At 45.0% G+C, this 18,659-nt stretch overlaps 2 protein-coding genes across 3 annotated transcripts; one reads left to right on the top strand and one right to left on the bottom strand.

Moving 5' to 3' along the window:
- Positions 1-1,019: 1,019 nt before the first annotated feature.
- Positions 1,020-9,266, top strand: LOC138717307 (cytochrome P450 2K1-like). The gene is made up of 9 exons (XM_069850811.1): positions 1,020-1,249; positions 2,399-2,561; positions 4,079-4,228; positions 4,831-4,991; positions 6,621-6,794; positions 7,223-7,364; positions 8,071-8,255; positions 8,458-8,599; positions 8,973-9,266. Exons 1-9 carry the CDS (start codon positions 1,067-1,069, stop codon positions 9,158-9,160), a joined length of 1,488 nt encoding a protein of 495 aa, XP_069706912.1. The 5' UTR covers positions 1,020-1,066; the 3' UTR covers positions 9,161-9,266.
- A 1,957-nt stretch (positions 9,267-11,223) lies between these two features.
- CENPQ (centromere protein Q) lies at positions 11,224-17,770 on the bottom strand. 2 transcript variants are annotated; one of them, XM_069850825.1, is made up of 9 exons: positions 17,682-17,770; positions 16,074-16,229; positions 15,288-15,345; positions 14,688-14,802; positions 14,358-14,426; positions 13,349-13,478; positions 12,960-13,079; positions 12,634-12,711; positions 11,224-11,734 (listed from the first exon to the last, which is right to left on the bottom strand). In XM_069850825.1, exons 2-9 carry the CDS (start codon positions 16,224-16,226, stop codon positions 11,606-11,608), a joined length of 852 nt encoding a protein of 283 aa, XP_069706926.1. In that variant the 5' UTR covers positions 16,227-16,229; positions 17,682-17,770; the 3' UTR covers positions 11,224-11,605. The 2 variants fall into 2 exon arrangements, with proteins under 2 accessions (XP_069706926.1, XP_069706927.1); XM_069850826.1 differs by lacking the exon at positions 17,682-17,770 and having other exon boundaries at positions 15,288-15,342; positions 16,074-16,260.
- Between the last annotated feature and the right edge of the window lie 889 nt (positions 17,771-18,659).

The raw sequence follows: 18,659 nt of genomic DNA, 5'->3' as shown, positions 1-18,659 counted from the left end.
TGTAGTATTACTGTTTATACTCACTCTCCTGCTGATTCTAAAATATGTCTGGAAAAGCCACTCAAGGGAAAACAATCCCCCCCAGGACCCAGACCTTTACCCATCACTGGAAATTTGTACATCATGGATCTGAAGAGATCTTACCTGGCAACGCTAGAGGTATCTTCTGTTGTTCCTTTTTCTGGAGCTCTCTATCTAAAGCTCTTTAGCCTAGAGGTGACAAGGTTCAGAGGGATCTTATCATTGTGTACAAACACTTGAAGGAAGGGTAAAAGGTAGACAGAGCCGGGCTTTTCTCAGTGGTGCCCAGTGACAGGACAAGAGGCAACAGGGACAAACTGAAATGCAGGAGGTTCCCTCTGAACACTGGGAAACACTGTGAGAGTGTCCAAGCATTGGCACAGGTTGCCAGGCAGGTTGTGGAGGCTCCTGGAGATACTCAAAAGTCATCTGGACATAGCCCTGTGAAATCAGCTCTTGGTGTCCCTGCTTGAGCGGGGGGGGTGAGACCAGATGCCCTCCAGAGGTCCTTTACAACCTTAACTAATCCAGGACTTTAAATTCCTAATGGATTAAATGGAAGCAACGCTATACCAGCTCCTAAGCACTTTTTAAAAAAAATAAACCCCTGTGCGTTAATCACTTGGACATTGGCATTCGGGTTTCAGTCCTCAGGGCATCAAGGCTGCGCCTGCACTAATGACGAAAACATAGCTAATCAGTAACCTGAAGGGCATGTAGAATTTCTGACTTTTATACCAAGCTGATGATCTGTGTTTCTCCACGTTCTTGGACCTCCGTTCTCGGACAGTGAGCTACACGCTCCAGTAGCTGCACGCTGGGCTGGCAAACATTCACCTGTCCCCATACCAGACTGGGGAAGAGAACAAAACCAGCACAGGAGAAGAGAACAAAACCAGCCACCAATTGCAAGAACTTACTCTTCGCTGGGCCAGAGGTTTATGGATGAGTACAAGCGCCTCTCAAGGGAAATTTTTGCCAGAAGACAGAACCCACATTTTCTCTTTTCTCTTCTCTTCTCTAGCAAATCTTTGGCTGAACAGAGATGGACTGGAGCTGCACGTCCCTTGGTTTAGCGTTCATACTGACTTTGCTATCCATTTTGAAGATGGGAGGTTTCTGGAATAACCACCGGAGAAAGAATTTTCCTCCGGGACCGAGAGCATTACCGATCATTGGAAATCTGCATCTGTTTGATTTGAAGCGACCCTACAGGACGTACCTACAGGTAGTCACTATCTTTTCTACTGGTCCCATAACGGCACGCATCACCAAGCCCCATAGTCGAGGATGTCAGAGAGATCCTTCTGTTGCACCCAATGTGCTGCACCCCCAGATGATCCTTATCAAAGGACAGGAGACTGTTAATTAAGCAGAAACTGGCATGCAGTGGGATTTGTTATTTACTGTAATGATTTCCCCCTCCGCTGCAACTTCGCACGTCTCGGTTTCAGCCTGAAACAACTCTCAAATTCATCACAAGTGTTCACCTCCTTTTTGTGGTGATTTTGTGAAACAGGTAACCAAATAAGGAGGGACTTGGACATGCAGTAGAGCTCCCCCCACCTTCCACTGACTGGTGGGGCTGGGATTCTCACTGCAGCCTCCTGCCTTTGCTGATTTAGCAGCCCTTCTGACTATCCTTTCTTCCCCAAAAGCTGAAGAAATTATGTACTCTTAACATTCAGGGGCAACAGCTGCCAGAACAGACTGCAACGCTGCAAGCAAACCAAAGGAATAAAAGGCAGGGGTGGAACTGGATGGGCTTTGAGGTCCCTTCCAACTCAAACCATTCCGTGAATCTGAATTATTTTGTTTATCTGGCTGGGCTTGCTTACCAGTTGCTTATCATTTTGCATATCGATGCTTCATGGTTGCCTTCTGTTTCTCTGTGCAAATGCACTAGAAAATAAACGAAGTCAGGAAAATCCCCTCCTGTTGTCAGGAGGGCCAGGAACACTGAGTGGACGTGGTCATACGTAAAGAGTGAGAATTGACCAAATGCCAGATCCTGGCCCAGAAACACCATAACATAGAAGTCAATGTGAAAACACAAGTAAAAAATTTAATTTCCAGGTATTCCTGAGGGAAGACAGAGCTGTCAACGCAGTCCTTGACTGACTTGGGGTTTCAACCGTTATTATTTCCGCTCATTCTACCTCAAAGCGTCTCCGCTCCTGACTGTGCTGTTGAGTCTTTAGCCATCACGTCTGGCACATTCACATTACTTAAATCAATTCTCTTTCCCAGTACTTAGGAAAATATTTAACATTTTAGTGATGTAAAAGCAGAACAGGAAAATAAGCAGCACTGAACGCATGGTGAATTTCTCTGTAAGCTGTAAAAGCTGTAAAATATTATTATTGTCTTCCGACAGCTGTCAAAAATATATGGTCCAGTCTTCAGTGTTCAAATGGGGCTAAGGAAGATCGTAGTGATTTCTGGGTACGAGACAGTGAAGGAAGCGCTCGTAAACCAGGCAGAGGCATTTGCAGAGAGACCTAAAATCCCAATCTTCGAAGATTTGACTAAAGGAAATGGTGAGTGGCTTTTCTTTTTCTTCATCAGCTTGACTCCGTCAAAATGCTTTTTTCCTACAGAAGAATCAGAGGCTGGCACATCCCTCTGGACGAGAGAACAAGGGTGTCATTGAAATTAGTGAGAAATTTCATTGAATTCAGTGGGTTTCTTCAAATTTGAGACTACTGGCAGTGACAAGGGACCTGAGGGGACGGCAGGAAGATGCCAGGGCAGGGTTAGGTTGGACATCAGGAGAAGGTTCTTCCCCCAGAGGGTGGGGGAGCCCTGGAACAGCTCCCAGGGAAGCAGTCACGGTGCTGAGCCTGACAATATTCCAGAAGCCTTTGGCCAACACCCTCAGCCCCACGGTGTGAACGTTGGGGTGTCCTGTGCAGGGACAGGAGCTGGACTCGATGGTTCTTGTGGGACCCTTCCAACTGAGGTCATGCTGTGATTCTGTGACCACAAAACAATCATAACTATAACAATAATCACAGCAACAGATAATGGATAGTGTGACTTCCAGGATCTAGAACAGAGGCATATGTGCTGGGGAATGTTCTCATGATACAGCTCCAGGTTTCTGTTTTTTTGGTATTATCATAGGACCTCCTTTTCCTGAAATTATACTGCTGAAATTCCTAAGTATTATACTGCTGCTTCTCATTCCAAGTGGTGAATACTACTTTTAAAGCCTGGATATGAACATAAAATGAAACACAGACAGATTCAGGGATTTATTTTAATAAGGGAGATAGAATATAGATATTATATAGAATATAGATGCTATATACTGAGCTGGATTTCCAAATGAGAATTTCACACCCAAACTTCATTGCAATTTTGTGTGAGACTTTCATGTTTACATCTCCAAAGACCCTCTGAGAAATTCAGTAATAAATCTGCAAACATTTTAACAGTTGCTCCTAACACATTATAGCATGTAAACTTTCTTTACACCTTGTTTTTCTCTTTGAAAAGAAACATAACTAAGTTATTGCTTACATGGTACAACAATCCCAGTGCAAAACTGGTCGAAGAAGTTTTAAGACCATACCGAAATTTTAAAGATGGGCAACTGATATGGGCAGGGACACCTCCCACTGGATCAGGGGCCCCAAGCCCCATCCAACCTGGCCTTGAACACCTCCAGGGATGGGGCAGCCACAGCTTCCCTGGGCAACCTGGGCCAGGGCCTCCCCACCCTCAGCATGAAGAATTTCTTCCTAATTTCTAATCTCAATCTCCCCCTTTCCAATTTAAAGCCATTTCCCCTCGTCCTACCACTACATCTCTCCAAGACACATATTCTTCTTAAAATTTGATTAAATTCTTCTTAAATAGTTTATCCTTCCCTTTTTTGTGCAATAAACCTGTTGCTAAGACCTGAAAATGCTTATGGGAAAGTTGCTTTTTTCCTCACTCAGATGTAATTTGTCTTGTTTCAAAACTAACTGTTATGAAATATCTACATTGTTTGTCTACAAAATAGTTATTTAAAATTTCCTGTCACTTTGAAACATTTTCTTTATGTCAGGGGTTGTTTTTGCTCATGGTGAAAACTGGAAAGTTATGCGAAGATTCACTCTCACAACCTTACGAGACTTTGGAATGGGGAAAAGGGCCATTGAGGACCGTATTGTGGAGGAGTACGGGTACCTGGCAGACACCATTGAATCACAAGAAGGTGGGTAGATGAATCATTTTTCCAACTTCTAAGGTTTTGTTCAGGTACCCAGAGGCTTCCCAGTGACCTCAGCTTCAGACCTTCGTAAAAAATGTTTTACTTTAGGTTGAAGCAATGGGATGCATTTGGCTTCTCCGGCATTTTTGTGTCATAGAACCTTTTTTGTGTCATGGTTTGGGTGAGAAGGGACCTCAAAGCCCATCCAGCCCCACCCCTGCCATGGGCAGGGACACCTCCCACTGGATCAGGGGCTCCAAGCCCCATCCAACCCGGCCTTGAACCCCTCCAGAGATAGGGCAGCCACCCCTGCTCTGGGAAACCTGGGCCAGGGCCCCCCCACCCTCAGCGTGAAGAATTCCTTCCTAAGATCTCATCTCAATCTCCCCTCTTTCAGCTTAAAACTGTTCCCCCTCGTCCTGTTCCTGCACTCCCTGGTCAACAGCCCCCCACGCCCCAGCTTTCCTGCAGGCTTCTTTTAACTACTTCCATGATATTCTAAAATCGAATAATAATATCAGTACTCAATAATAACAAAATAAATAAATACCCCTAATAATTATTAAATTTACACGGTGTAATGTATTCTTTTGTTCTTTGTGCAGGAAAGCCCTTTGATGCAAGTAAAATGATTAACGCGGCAGTTGCTAATATAATTGTGTCGATATTACTTGGAAAACGATTTGACTACAAAGACTCCAGATTTGTGAGACTCCAACTTCTGACCAACGAAAGCATGAGACTCGCTGGGAAACCTTTGGTTACGGTAATGAGAAACGTTTCTACGCTGCTGTTCCACTGGATGCCAGAGGAACACAGTAGTACTGGAAGTCAATTGTTTCTATTAAACAGAAAAATCTGAGACTTTGAAAGTTACAAGGTTTACAAGCACTTCCTGGGGCAAAACAAAGCTTGTGAGACAGTCTGGGAAACTTGAAGCCAACAATCAAACCCCTAGTCTCTTAAAACCATAATTAAGCTACGGTTTGACAAGTGCTAAATCTGGATCAAAATAATGAGACTCTACTTCCCTTCCACTTTGCTCTGAGCTATTTTCTCCCTTGTGCCCGACTTGTGTTTGCAGGATTCTGAGGAGAACTGGATGTAGAAAATGATCCAAGTTTATATACAGCTATATATAGGTCAAGAAATTTTGGAGAGTTTAATTTTCTATGAGACAACTTTCCCAATCACATGTATTGTTCAGACACACCGATGCTTGTGTTGGCACAGCAGAGTCTGGAGTGAGCAAAGAAAGGATTATCTGAGAAAAGAGGACAATAAGATTTTTTTCTGGCAGCAATGCTGGCCAAGATGCCACTGAACTTGACTTTAAGAAAAGCAATGGAGCCTTCTAAGCTGATGCCCCTCAGGGTAGGGAGAGCACTGAGTGGCCTCCCTGCTTTTCATACTCAACTTGGTAAACGCAATAGTCATGATACAACATGAGGTGATCCTCAGCTTCCAGCTTATGGGCCATGAAATGACTTCCAGGACACTTATTCTAGAAGGAAGTAGGCTGGAAGAATTAGTGTGAAGGTAGCAGCAACTCCTTTCCCAGGGAACAAAAAAGTGCCACGCTAACTCTGCATCAGGAAAGAGCTACGAGGCTCCTTAGAGATGAGAGTGGGGAGACGGTTGATGTTGCCAGAGCTATCGTTCATCCCTTGGCACAGTCCCAAGGACCATGGGGGGAAAGGACAGTCAGGACCATAGCACATAAATTACTTCTGAGGATGGAGCCCTCTGCCAGACAGTTTTCTGAGGAAGCAGAGATTTATCTGTGCACACGTACCTACCATGTAGTGCAGGGACAGTGAGCACAGGACTCCCCAAAATTACAGTTCACACAGACAAAGTGTTGGGGCAACACATTGCTCTCTCACAGAAAATGAGGAGGGAGAAGTCATAGAGTATGTGCTTGACCTGCACGAGGAGCTCTGAAGCAAAACAGATTTTCCCATGTTTCCACTACACTGAAATGTCTCAGTGAGTAAGAAATGCTCTCTGACAGCCACATGCAATGCTGCCACACATGAGAGTCACTTCTCTTTCTTTAGGCCTTGAAGCAGGAAAAAATGTTAGCAGAAGAGCTGGCCAAAGCAATAAAAGAAGGTTCTGGACAACATTTCCATCTCCCTGCTGGCAAGTTGCAGTTGTTTGGGTCTGACACAATATTATTCCTGCAAAATAGTCTCTTCCTCCAGTAATTCAGGGCTTGCAGGTTTCCTTGGATTCAGTGGTCTTTGAATTTGTCCAATTATGTTTTCATGTTCTAAAGATCAAAATATTTACCTTAAGTCCCTCTACCTGCAAAACAGGTATAGTATTATTCCTTTGTTTCTATAGTGTTTTCAGACCTTTGGCCAATATATTCTATCTTTCACTCTTTCAGATGTACAACATCTTCCCATACCTTGGATTCCTCCTAAGGGCTAACAAGACGCTTCTCCGAAACAGAGATGAATTCCATGATTATGTACGAGTTACTTTTGTAGAACATCTCAAAACTCTGGACAAGCATGATCAAAGAAGTTTTATTGATGCTTTCCTTGTCAAACAGCAGGAGGTAACTAAATCTTTTTTCACTTATTTGAACTTTTAGGGTTATATGAATTTATTTGATGGTTGAACTGGATGATCTTCGAGGTCTTTTCCAACCTTAATGATTCTATGAGTTACCATTTCCTTTCTTACACTTATAGCTATATTTCTTTACAGGGATCTATCTTTGACAAAACACATCTAAGGAACCAGTAGAGCTGAAGAGATATTTCATTCTGTTGTAGTTTCAATATCTTTAAATTAGCAAAAATTTATCCTTATTTATGCTTTTTTTCCAGACTACAATATATTGAAAGAGGCTGCATCTTCTTATCTGTCCTCTGTTCTTTTAAACATAGCATATATTTCTTAATAAATGTGTAGCTATGTAAACTGCATTTTCACGTAGAAAGCGTTAAGTTTTTACTCTTTTATTTCAACCACTTCTTGCAGGAGAAACGCACTACCAATGGTTATTTCCATAATGGCAACTTGCTGAGCTTGGTGAGCAATTTGTTTACTGCTGGTGTTGAGACAATTTCCACCACGTTAAACTGGGGCTTTCTGCTGATGCTAAAGTACCCTGAAATTCAGAGTAAGTGATCTTATGACAGATGCTGTTAAACTCAGTGCATTAGGAACTGAACAGAAACCTTGAGGGTCAACACATCTGCTAACACTCTACGTTAGAAAAAGCCAGATTTGCAGCTAATTATTGTCTAGGTAGCACTGTGCCCTGTGGTTCAGACCCAGTGAGGGCCATACCCACCACCCTACCAGTAAATTACTGAGCTCGTATGAGCCAGGTCCTTTTCTCAGTCAAATCTCATTAATTAAAAAGAACAGAGCTCTCCTGTGCTGGGCAACAAAGTTGTTCCAGGTTTCCTTCAGAAATAGGCTGTTGATAAACCAAAGGCCCATGTAAACGTTAAATAAACCGTACCAAAGACTTAAATACCTGAGAAGATTCAGAGACTTGTTCTTTGGCTGACATCTGCATTCCAGTTTATGGTCCAGGGTTCTTAGGAGTCAAGAGGAATTTTTGAGACACCTCTTGGTCAGAGCAAGAAACGTTAGGCAGAAGAAAGGGCAGGAAAATACAGGTGTTTAGGTTTCTTGTTAGTAAAGAAATAATCAAACACTGCAGTTCTGCCCACCTCCCACTATTTCTGGAATGAAAAAACGGGGTTTGGAGAACTTATGGTTTTCACTGAAGGTCTATACTTTACAGCAGTAAAGCACAGTATGTCTCAGGGATGAATGAGTCCTTGTCTCTTCCCTGTAATTGATTCTTTCCTCAGGAAAGGTCCAAGAAGAGATAGAGCAGGTGATAGGATCAGCCCCGCCACGGATCGAACACCGAATGCAGATGCCATATACGGATGCGGTAATCCATGAAATCCAGAGGTTTGCTAATATCCTGCCCATGGATTTGCCTCATGAGACGGCAGCAGATGTCACTCTCAAAGGCTATTTCATTCCCAAGGTGAGATGCTTACGGGATCATTTCTCTACAGCATTTCCTCTTCCTTAAATCTGGTTAACGTGACAAACATGAACTCTCAAACGAAGCCACATAACAGCACTGAGAAGAATCTCTTCCTCCAGGCTGACTGTCTTGAAGACTTACTGCCAGTACTGCCACCGCCGTGTTTGTCCACGGATTAATTTCACTGCCTTATTTGCAGGGAACCTACATCATTCCCTTACTGGCCTCTGTCCTGCAAGACAAATCGCAGTGGGAGAAGCCAGACATGTTCTATCCCGAGCACTTTCTCGACGCCAAAGGAAAATTTGTGAAGAGAGATGCTTTCATGCCTTTTTCAGCAGGTGCCTTCTTATTTTTATTTACTGCTGCCGCAACTACAGATCTTAGATAAGAACTATTTGTACCAGTGGCTTTTTTGCTACTGAAGACTGGCCTCCACACGGTCTTTTTCATGGGACCCTTTCACAACCCATATTTCACAGCTTTTTCAGGACACACTTCTGAAAAGAGGGAGCACTCACACATGTCTGCCTGTTCCTCCAGTTTCTAATGTTCCTTAGATTAGACATTGGGAAGAAATTCTTTCCTATGAGGGTGGTGAGGCCCTGGCCCAGGCTGCCCAGGGAAGGTGTGGCTGCCCCAAATCTCGTTTCCAGCTGCTGAAGGAAGCAGCTCGCTCAGACTTTCTTATGGATATTCTGCATTTCTTTCCAGGACGGAGGATCTGTGCCGGTGAGACTCTTGCCAAAATGGAGCTGTTCCTCTTCTTCACCAGCCTCCTGCAGAGGTTCAGCTTCCACCCTCCCCCTGGAGTTTCTACCTCTGACCTGGACCTCAGCCCTGCTATTTCATTTAATGTCATCCCCAAGCCCTATAAAATGTGTGCTGTGACACGTTCCTAGAGCTCTAATCAGCATCAATTTGTTTAAAAGGTGGTTACACTACTTTTTCATTATACCTGCCTTCTTAATTCTTTGGCCAAATAATTCACAACTTTACATCTAAATGAAGGTTTCTGGTACTTCTAAAACAAAGTGGTGTTCTTTTATTTTGCATTTACTGGGAGAGGGCATAAGTGGACTGGAAGTGAGGACTCATGGATTACGGTAAAGCCAACCCCTCTCACCCCATCACTCCAGGCCCTTGTAAACAGCTCCTCCCCAGCTTTCCTGGAGCCCCTTCAGGTACTGGAAGCTGCTCTATAAGGTCTCCTTGGAGCCTTCTCTTCTCCAGGCTGGACAACCCCAGCTCTCTCAGCCTGGCCTCACAGCAGAGGTGCTCCAGCTGATCATCTTCGTGGCCTCTTCTGAACCCTTTCCAACAGTTCCAAGTCCTTCTTCTGTTGAGAACTGGACACAGGGCTCCAGGAGGAGTCTCGCAGAGAGAAGCAGCGTGGCAGAATCCCCTCCCTCCCTGCTGACTGCACTGCTCTGGATGCAGCCCAGGACACAGTTGGTTTCTGGGCTGCGAGCACAGCCCATGAATACCTGATCATGAATGTGTCGAGCCCCACCTCCTGAAGACCTGCAGGAATCCAGCCCTGTATCACCCTGGCCTTTCCAAAGGTCTATGTACATAAACTATTTACCTTTCCCTTCCCCGAGGCCGATGTTAGTTACTCTGTTAGATCAATTGCTAGTGATGCCAAACAATGCAAGGTAGGAAACTAGAAAGAGACTAACTCTGCAACAGAAATTATACACACAGCTGGATGCTATGTGAAGCTTTGAAACTCCATGAACCCAGAACTTGTATTATTTGACTTTTTAGCAGCTTATCAGCTGCTGTTCAGCGGCTCCCAGGCAGCTGTTTGGCCAGCGCTGGGGCACCGCAGTGCTTCCACTGTCAGAACCAAAGAGATCTGAGTGACGGTGCTGCCGTAAGACAAGCCAGCAGCTCAGAGGACAGGCAAATCTTGAAGGAAGCAACAGCCTCTTGGGTATTAACCAATCTATTTTTTCACTTGAATCTCTGTCGAATGCACTTTTTCCTCTCTTGCTTTCTATGAAACACCTCCTGGGCATATGCTGTCTGCATTAAACCTTCACAGCAATGGAGCCAATTACTCACCTTCATACAGGACTAAGGACACCCTTGCTGTCAGAACCAGACAAAATAGATAAAAAATGTAATGAACAGGCCCACGTTTCCTCCCCAGCCCCTTCAGAGCCTTTCGGTAGGCTTTGTTTTCTAAGCTCCTCCCCCTGAAGCTTGTGGCTCATTTGCTGAAATAGACAGACTGACTTAACCTTGTTTCTCCCACAGACTAGTCCCTCAAATTTTCTTTCCCTTCCTCCCATGGTTTGCTTTCCTTTCTCTCTTTCGCTTTGCTTCCCATATGAACTCAGGAAGGAATCTGCAGTTTTACAGTGCTGGGCCCATGTTTGCACCTGGATATCCACAAAATACTAGAGATACAGAGCAAATTCACCAGGAAGCAGCACCTGTAGCAAACACCCCTTCGCAGTCAACTCTCCCTTCCAGTCACACCCATTCAAATCCAAAAGGTTAAATTGTGGTGCAGAACTGGAATGCTGATAGATTCACAGGCTCAAAAGACTACAGGCTATTTCAGGTTGGAAGGACTGCAGGAGATCAACAAATCAGCTGTGAGGTCAGTCTGATTTTGAATCCAGTTAAGTTCTGATTCCCTGAAAAGCATCCCGATTCACTGAAATCCAATAGGAAAGGGCAGCTCAGTGATGTGTCACCTTCAGGAACTCTGGAAAATTCCACCCAAGCATTTTCTCCAGCATCTGCAGTTATGTGGAAAACCAGGTGTGAATGCTTTGGGCTGTTTCCTTTTTTTTCATGAATATGAAAATGTAAAAAAACCCTTTATATTTGATAAAAATTTTCAATCTCCTGTCATGGAAGGTTTTTATTATAAAAAGGCAAGAGGATTTGCAACTGAGCATTAGATAAACCTGAAACACACAGGAAAAATATGCTTAAAGACAATTTAATTTCCAAACAAAAGTCAGTTTGGTAAGAGATGCTGCCCTCACCGATTTACAGGTTCCACATAAAAGTCCAAATACAATGGACTAGGTTCTATAAAAGTGCAGAATATAACCAGGATCCATCCCTTCTCCTAAGACAGTAAATATCATCATTAGAAGTCACCACAGGTTCCAAAAAAACCTGACTGATTACTTAAGTCATAACGCAGCTGCAGGTTTATATATCAATATTCACAGAAAATGTTTTTCAGAAACTCAGCAGTCAACAGCAAAGGTGTTAGGAAGAAAACAGTTTCCATGATCAGCATCCTGCTGCTCTGCTCTAACACAGAGAGCTGGCACGGGTTCCCATGCTTCCAAGCAGAATCCATGTATTTTGGATACTCAAAGCAAGTCCACCTTCTCATAGATCTTTTCAATAAGGGTTAACATGTTCTTCAAGTCCGCTGACTGCTGAACAGTGTTCATATCCTTTAAAAGGCCTTTCTGATTTTTTATCTTCAAAATTTCTTCCTACAGAAGGAAAGACAGTTTAATAGACAAGACATAAATAACAGCTTTTGTTGAGCTCAACATAAATTTTACTTTCATGCAGCCTAACTGGACCTAAACACAGTGAAAGTAAGAGAGATTCACAGACAAAATGAGATAAGTTTCCTTCCATCAGTTACAAAAAGATGTTTTCCAGAGAAGACCATGAAGATGATTCAAGGACTGGAGCACCTCTGCCATGAGGTCAGGCTGAGAGAGATAGGGTTGTTCAGCCTGGAGAAGAGAAGGCTTCAAGGAGACCTTAGAGCAACTGTCAGTACCTGAAGGGGCTCCAGGAAAGCTGGGGAGGGACTGTTTACAGGGGCCTGGAGTGATTTGACGAGGGGGAATGGCTTTAAATTGGAAAGGGGGGAGATTTAGATTAGACATTAGGAAGAAATTCTTCATGCTGAGGGTGGGGAGGCCCTGGCCCAGGTTGCCCAGGGAAGCTGTGGCTGCCCCATCCCTGGAGGGGTTCAAGGCCAGGCTGGATGGGGCTTGGAGCAGCCTGGTCCAGTGGGAGGTGTCCCTGCCCATGGCAGGGGTGGAACTGGGTGGGTGTTTGAGGTCCTTTCCAACCCAAACCATTCTATGAATCTATGATTCAGAAATGATTACAGGTTCCTTAGGACCATAGAGTTCCTAGGAAAAGACATGTGACCCTTTAAATGGCAACTTTCTAGGAGTTTGTTCTCTTTTTGAAATGTAAGCATAGAGTTCTCAATGAAAAGAAGGAAAAAAACAGAGAAAAAAGAGAAAACTTTCAGATATTTTTGAATTTTCAGAACTGTCCCCTCTGGCAGAGGTTGAGTGATATGAGGACATTCTTTTGCCTTCCTTCTCATAGCCAAGTTGTCTCTGAAAATATTTTCCATGCTCACCTGCAAAAGGGGTGCCTGTAAACTGCACTTGGGGAGTTCTGGAAGGTGGAGTGCTCCACTACTGTTCTCCTGGAATACCTTGAAAAGTAGAAAAAAAAATCATCCAAAACCAAGCATCAAGAAAAAACCATAAGAAAATAAACTGTCTGTCATCACCCAACTTATAAACTTCTTGGCAACTGAAGCTGGTAAGATTGAAAAGAGACATTCCGGAGGGCAAATAAAGCCTTCCTGTGCTCTGTGCAGGAACTGCTTCTGTGGGACAGCTCAGGAAGGAAGCCCGTTCCACAGGCTTAGAGGAATGCAGCACCATCTATTGGAAGTACCTTCTTGGCCTTCTTTTCATCTTCCTCTAACTGATTCTTGAGCACCTGGATTTTGTACTGCAGCTGCTGTATGGTTTCTTCAGTGCATTCTGCTGATCTCTCAGCTTCAATTATTTCTTCCTAAGACAAAACAGGCACAAAACCAGAACAAAATTAACTCTAGTGATGGTGAGTCTTTCATGTATAGGATACTGATACTCAGCCAAGGTCACTGAAAAACCACCCAGCAAGATACACAACTGGGTAGCAAAGGTGGGTGGCAATGATGGGACAGTGGACAACTCCACGACAGCACGTGCACAGCCAGCAGTTCATCTACTCAGGTGCTGCAGCACATGGAGCCACAGCAGACAGGGGAGTTATTTCCTACCCTTCCTTGCCCTTCATACCTGCAATTTTACCAAAGACTCTTCATTTGCCTCAAGCATTGTTTTCTCTGCCCTGTGAAGGCTCACGAGGTTCTTCAGGTTACCCAGCTTCCCTGGAGGCACCTTTAAAGTCTTGAAAACTTCCAGCACCCTTTATTAGAGGAAAAGGAAAGCAGGGCTTGTTTGGAGTTCTTTGCAAAACAAAAAGAAAACCGACTAATGACTCACCTGGGGAAAAACTAAACTCAGCTTAACCCAGTGAAGTAAAAGGATTCAGACAGGAAGAAGAGCTGCCATGGACTGTTTTCCAAGATGATGCGTAAGGACAGAACTAGGAACAAGAAATCCCACCATCCCACCCTCTGCTGATGCTGTGTAGTTTCTTTCCCATTTGCCTGTGCGCTCTCTGACTATAAATCAACATTAACTAACAAGTTTCCCAGTTCTGACCTTTCTGCTTTGCAAAGTAAAACTAAGCTCTAGAAGAAGCATTTTTAATTGCTTCCAAACAAAGATCATTTTGGTAAAATCTGTCGATGCTTTTGTGAAATAGGACATACAGTTTTATGCTAGAGGAAGAGTTTTAGCTTGCTTTCACAGATCTTTCTGATTCATAGAATCAGGGACACCGCCCACTGGACCAGGCTGCTCCAAGCCCCATCCAACCTGGCCCTGAACACCTCCAGGGATGGGGCAGCCACAGCTTCTCTGCTTCTCTGGGCAACCTGGGCCACTGCTTACCAAAAATGTAAACCCTGTGTAAAGAGCACGAAGCCAATTCAAGGAGCTCTTAAGAACACCTCCTAGGTTCTGTTACTCATCTAGAAGTCATTAAAATGGATCTTTCAGCTTTCCCTTGTCCCCTTTAATCAACGTGCTTAAGATATTTCACTCCTTGATTTTGCATCAGCTCTACCAAGATTTCCCCAATGTAACTGCTCCAAAGAGCAATTCTTAAAGCTTGGTGCAAAACAACCAGATCACCTAAATCCCCCTCTTCCTTTTTTTTGTTTAAATTATTATTTCTCACCTCTCCTTCAGCAAATTGAGGTGGTTCTGAATAGCATCTTTTCTCTCATTTTGCTGGCACAAGATAGACCTGGAAAGAAAAGAAAGGCAGAATTTTCATCATGAAGCCTGCAAGCACAGAGAACACATCAAGTGAAATGAACATAGTCAGAACTTCTCTAGCTAAAACTTTCCAACTTCAGATAGAAAGTGTTACATTACATTGGACAAAACATACACAGCCAGCCATATTGCTCAAAAAGGCTCCAAAGCTTCTCCAGTTCAGGCAGTGTTATGATTTTTACTTTATTCCTTGTGGAAACAAAGAACCACCAGAATATTTGGTACTTACAGCATTACTGAATCCATTACAGTTTCCAGAAAGTGCCTGGTGCTCTCTGGGAGAGTCTGCCAAGATGCTGTTTTAGCACTGGTTAGCTTCATCTTTTTTGAAGAACCTTTTTCTCCTGTAAACACAAAGGAATAAAGGAAAAGATAGGATTTGTGAAACCTGGGTAGATAGCTTTGTAGCTCAATTTAGTCAGATCACAGTCATGGGTGCACCATGTAAGACTTTTCCATCTCTCAAAGCTAGCACATCAAGTCTTGATGGTACTTATTATTTGTAAGTCACAAGTTGTTTAAAAAACACAAAACAGGAAAGGTTGTTCCTTTCAGCAGTTTCATTCTAAACAGATGCTTTCCCAAAATCACTGGCGATACAAGCAAAAAAAAACCCAGAATGAAATAAAAATAAAAAAAGAGTGGGAATTTAAATAAGTGAGAGACTCAATGCAGCGGGAGCTGCTGTTACTGTCCAGAAAGAAAGCTCTGAAACTTATTTCAGTGACACCTCAGACATCTATGATTTCAGTTACTACTGCTGCTTGCAGCGTCTTTTCAAAGCATAGAATGTGCGTGAGACAAGCATAAGGAAAGAATGCGATCCTACCTGCAGGGGAACAGTCCTCATGTTCCTTGGCTTTCCTTTTGACTACCTGAGAGATCTGCTGAAAAGAAAAATTGACAGCAAATAAGGCAATTTCAAAACATCTTCGGGTGTGCAACCGCTCATTCCCTACCAGCACCCTGCTATAAACAGGCTGTGAAAGCACTTCAGTGCTTGACAGGTTCTGCTGCTGTTGACCACAAGAAAGGCTTTTGGGCAGTGAAACAGTAATTAATCTCAAGCAGGTTAAGGAAAGCAATTCACTCTTATTAGTTCTTCCCATGTGTAGAATGAGGTCACGAAATAAGAAACGCATTAAATGTTTTGTTATCCAGCTACCTCTTAAGATCACACCATGTATAAGTGGTTGTGGGAGTTCTCTCTGACAGAAAGCCACCGCAGCCAATCCTGAGACAGGCAGAGATTGTTTTCCAGAACCGAGTGAACATCATGCGAGCTACGCGAACCCTGATTTCATCCCTCTGTTCAAACAGACTCTATGCAGACCTCAAAACTGCACAGCCGCCTTGCCTTTTTCTTTATCATCAGGCAATGATTCCCTCCGCCTGCGCCCAGCAGCACGCAACTAGGAATTCCGGAAAACAGTGAGCAGCTGAGGCAGAAGGTCTCAAAAGAGTTTTCACACTAGATATTTGTCCTCAAAAGGACTACATTTATTTAACAAAATATTTCCTTTAAATTCCAATAGAAAACCAGGGGAGGGGGGAGGGAAAGCCTGCTATTTCTTTGGTTACTTTGCTAACTTGTTGGATCCAAAATAATGATTACCTTTCTTTTTTGATCTTGTTTTCTTTCTTCTTCATTTGTCCCCTTTTTCTTGCTGGAAGGCCCTCGCTGATGTTGTGATTTAAAGGGTTTTTTTGCAGATCCTCCACCAGCAGTCTCCCCCATTTTACTGGAAGGTGGGCAGTGGCGTTTCATGACCTGTAAACTCCACAGGAGGAAACAAAAGCAAAATTATAATCCATATAGTACAAATCACAGGCGAGCAAGCAAAACAACAGAAATACCCTGTGCTAAATGAGCCCACATGATTGCAAATTTTCTAACCCAAAGCCTAAATCTTGCATATTTAAGTGCAGGACCACTAGAAAAGCATCACCATTTGCTTTTTTAGATGAGTCTTTGTGTGTTCAACATGTCTTTCTAAATTTAAATGCCAGTATGTCTGTGCCAAAGAGCAGAAATGGACTTGATGAGAGCCAAACATTTAAGCTTGTATATTAGTCAATAGCAGTTGTCTAAGTTAGTAAGTCTTATAATGATATGTGTCTTGAGAATTTTTTTTTCTAAAGGGGGACTGACGAATGGCAAATGTTTGAGCTTGTGTCTTTACCTATAGCAATTGTCTAAACTTGTATATCCCATAGAGGTCTGTGCCTTGAGGGATGTTTATTTAAAAGGGGAACCACAGTGCAAGGAACACACATTCCACAAGATAATATGACGAAGCCTGGAATCCACAGTGCTGGCCAGCAGAAAGAGGACTGTTTTTCTCTAAGTTTGGGCTGCACCCCCTTACTTCTAGCCTTCTTCTTCAGACCCCTCAACAGACTGACTGTGCATGCGAACACAGCATGAAGATACGTTATCAATTACTCTTTGAAAAGGAATGAATATGTAATACCTTTTCGGGTGATGAAATGAATATGCACAGAGATCTGTAATATAGCAGGAGCACAGTTTTCTCACTTGGCATGCGGGTTTTTTTGAGGATTAATGCCCCCACGCACCTGGCGCTGCTAAGTAAGGGTGATTATCCAGTTGTAATAGTGTTATGATCTGGGGATCCTTGCTCACTTCGCTGTGGAGGGTTAGAAACCAGCAGGGCTTGGAAACTCCATCCTTTGAAGCAGCCTGGGGGAGCCGAGAGGCCTTTTCCAACCTCAATTCCATGGTTCCATGACATTCACGCCCTACCGCCCTCTTTTCTAGGCCCAACCACTCTGGTAGAGTGGATCATCGAGTCAGATACAAAAACCATCCTCACACTCATCTCTGAGCATGGAAAGACATCAGAGGAGTCTGATGGAGTAGCTGGAGTCACCCAGCTCTCCCCTCCTGCCCTCAGGCTGCTTCTTCCCCCGGGACAGCTGCCCCCACCTGCCAGCCGCGGACTACAACCCCCGGCATGCACCGCGCGCGAGCCGCGGGCCGCAGCTCCCAGCATGCACCGCGGTTCGATTAGCGGACCACAGCTCCCAGGATGCACCGCGACCGGCCCAGGCAGCTGGGCGGGGTCCGCCGAGCGAAATGCATGCCGGGAGTTGTAGTTTTCGCCGCGCCCGCGCCCAAAACTCCTGTTTCCCGTTGCCGCCGGCAAAAGCTGCCGGCAAAAGCTGCCGGCTCATCCCTCCCTCTCTCCCGCAGACTCACCGCCGCGGAGAATCCTCAGCTCTTCGGCCCGTTCCGCGTTAGAGCCGAGCCGTTAAGCGAGCGGCTTTCCCGCGCAGCCGGGGCGCATGCGCAGTGCTGGTCCCCGCCTCCCGCGGTGTGGGCGGGGCGAGCCGTGCAGGCCGCGGGGGGGGCGCTCCGTGCGCATGCGCAGCGCTGCTTCCCGCCTCCTTGCCAGCGAGGCGGGGCGAGGCGGGGCGGGGCGGGGCGGGGCGGGGGGGCGCAGTGGGCGGGGCTCAGTGCGCATGCGCGGCGCCTGGCGGAGGGATATAAGCAGGTAGCGGGGGGGTGAGTTCTGTGCAAGGTTAGGGGGGCGGAGGGGTCTCCGCAGTGGGTGAGGGTGCAGAGGCCGGACATGAGGGAAAGGCTCCTCTTCCCCCGCAGGGCCCTGAGCCTTGTGGGTCCCTTCCAGCTCGGGTCGGTCCTCACAAGGCCGAGCGTCCCCTGGGCTGCTTCCAGCGTCGTTTCGTTGTTTGCCGTTCTCTGCTGCCGGGAGTTCAGTATCAAATTACGATCCTTTCTTACGCGGCTGCTTCTCTGGGTGTTTGTACAGCGGCCAGCGCTATGGGAAGCCTCCTGCGGGAAGGCCTCTGGTGTCTTTCCATGCTCAGAGATAAGCGTGAGGGTGGTTTTTGTGTCTGATTCGATGATCCAGTGGGTCTTTTCCAAACTAGTGATTCTGTGAAGTGCTTGTGACTGCTCTGAGACCAGGGTTATCATCAGGGAGCCTAATGAACGGCCTGCCCTGGTTATTAAGGCTGTGGGGCTGTGCAAACCTCGTGAGGCTCGACAAGGCCAAGTTCGTACCCCTGGGTCAGGGTGATCCCCAATTTCAATACAGGCTGGGGGTGATGTGGCTGAGGGCAGCCCTGAGGAGAAGAATGAGAAGCTTGACAGGAGGTGGCAAAGTGCACTTACAGCTCAGAAACCACCCGTGCCCTGGGCTGCATCCAGAGCAGC

The sequence above is a fragment of the Phaenicophaeus curvirostris genome, chromosome 2 (assembly GCF_032191515.1).
Source record: "Phaenicophaeus curvirostris isolate KB17595 chromosome 2, BPBGC_Pcur_1.0, whole genome shotgun sequence".
Classification (NCBI taxonomy): Eukaryota; Metazoa; Chordata; class Aves; order Cuculiformes; family Cuculidae; genus Phaenicophaeus; species Phaenicophaeus curvirostris.
This window is presented reverse-complemented; position numbering and strand designations above follow the sequence as displayed.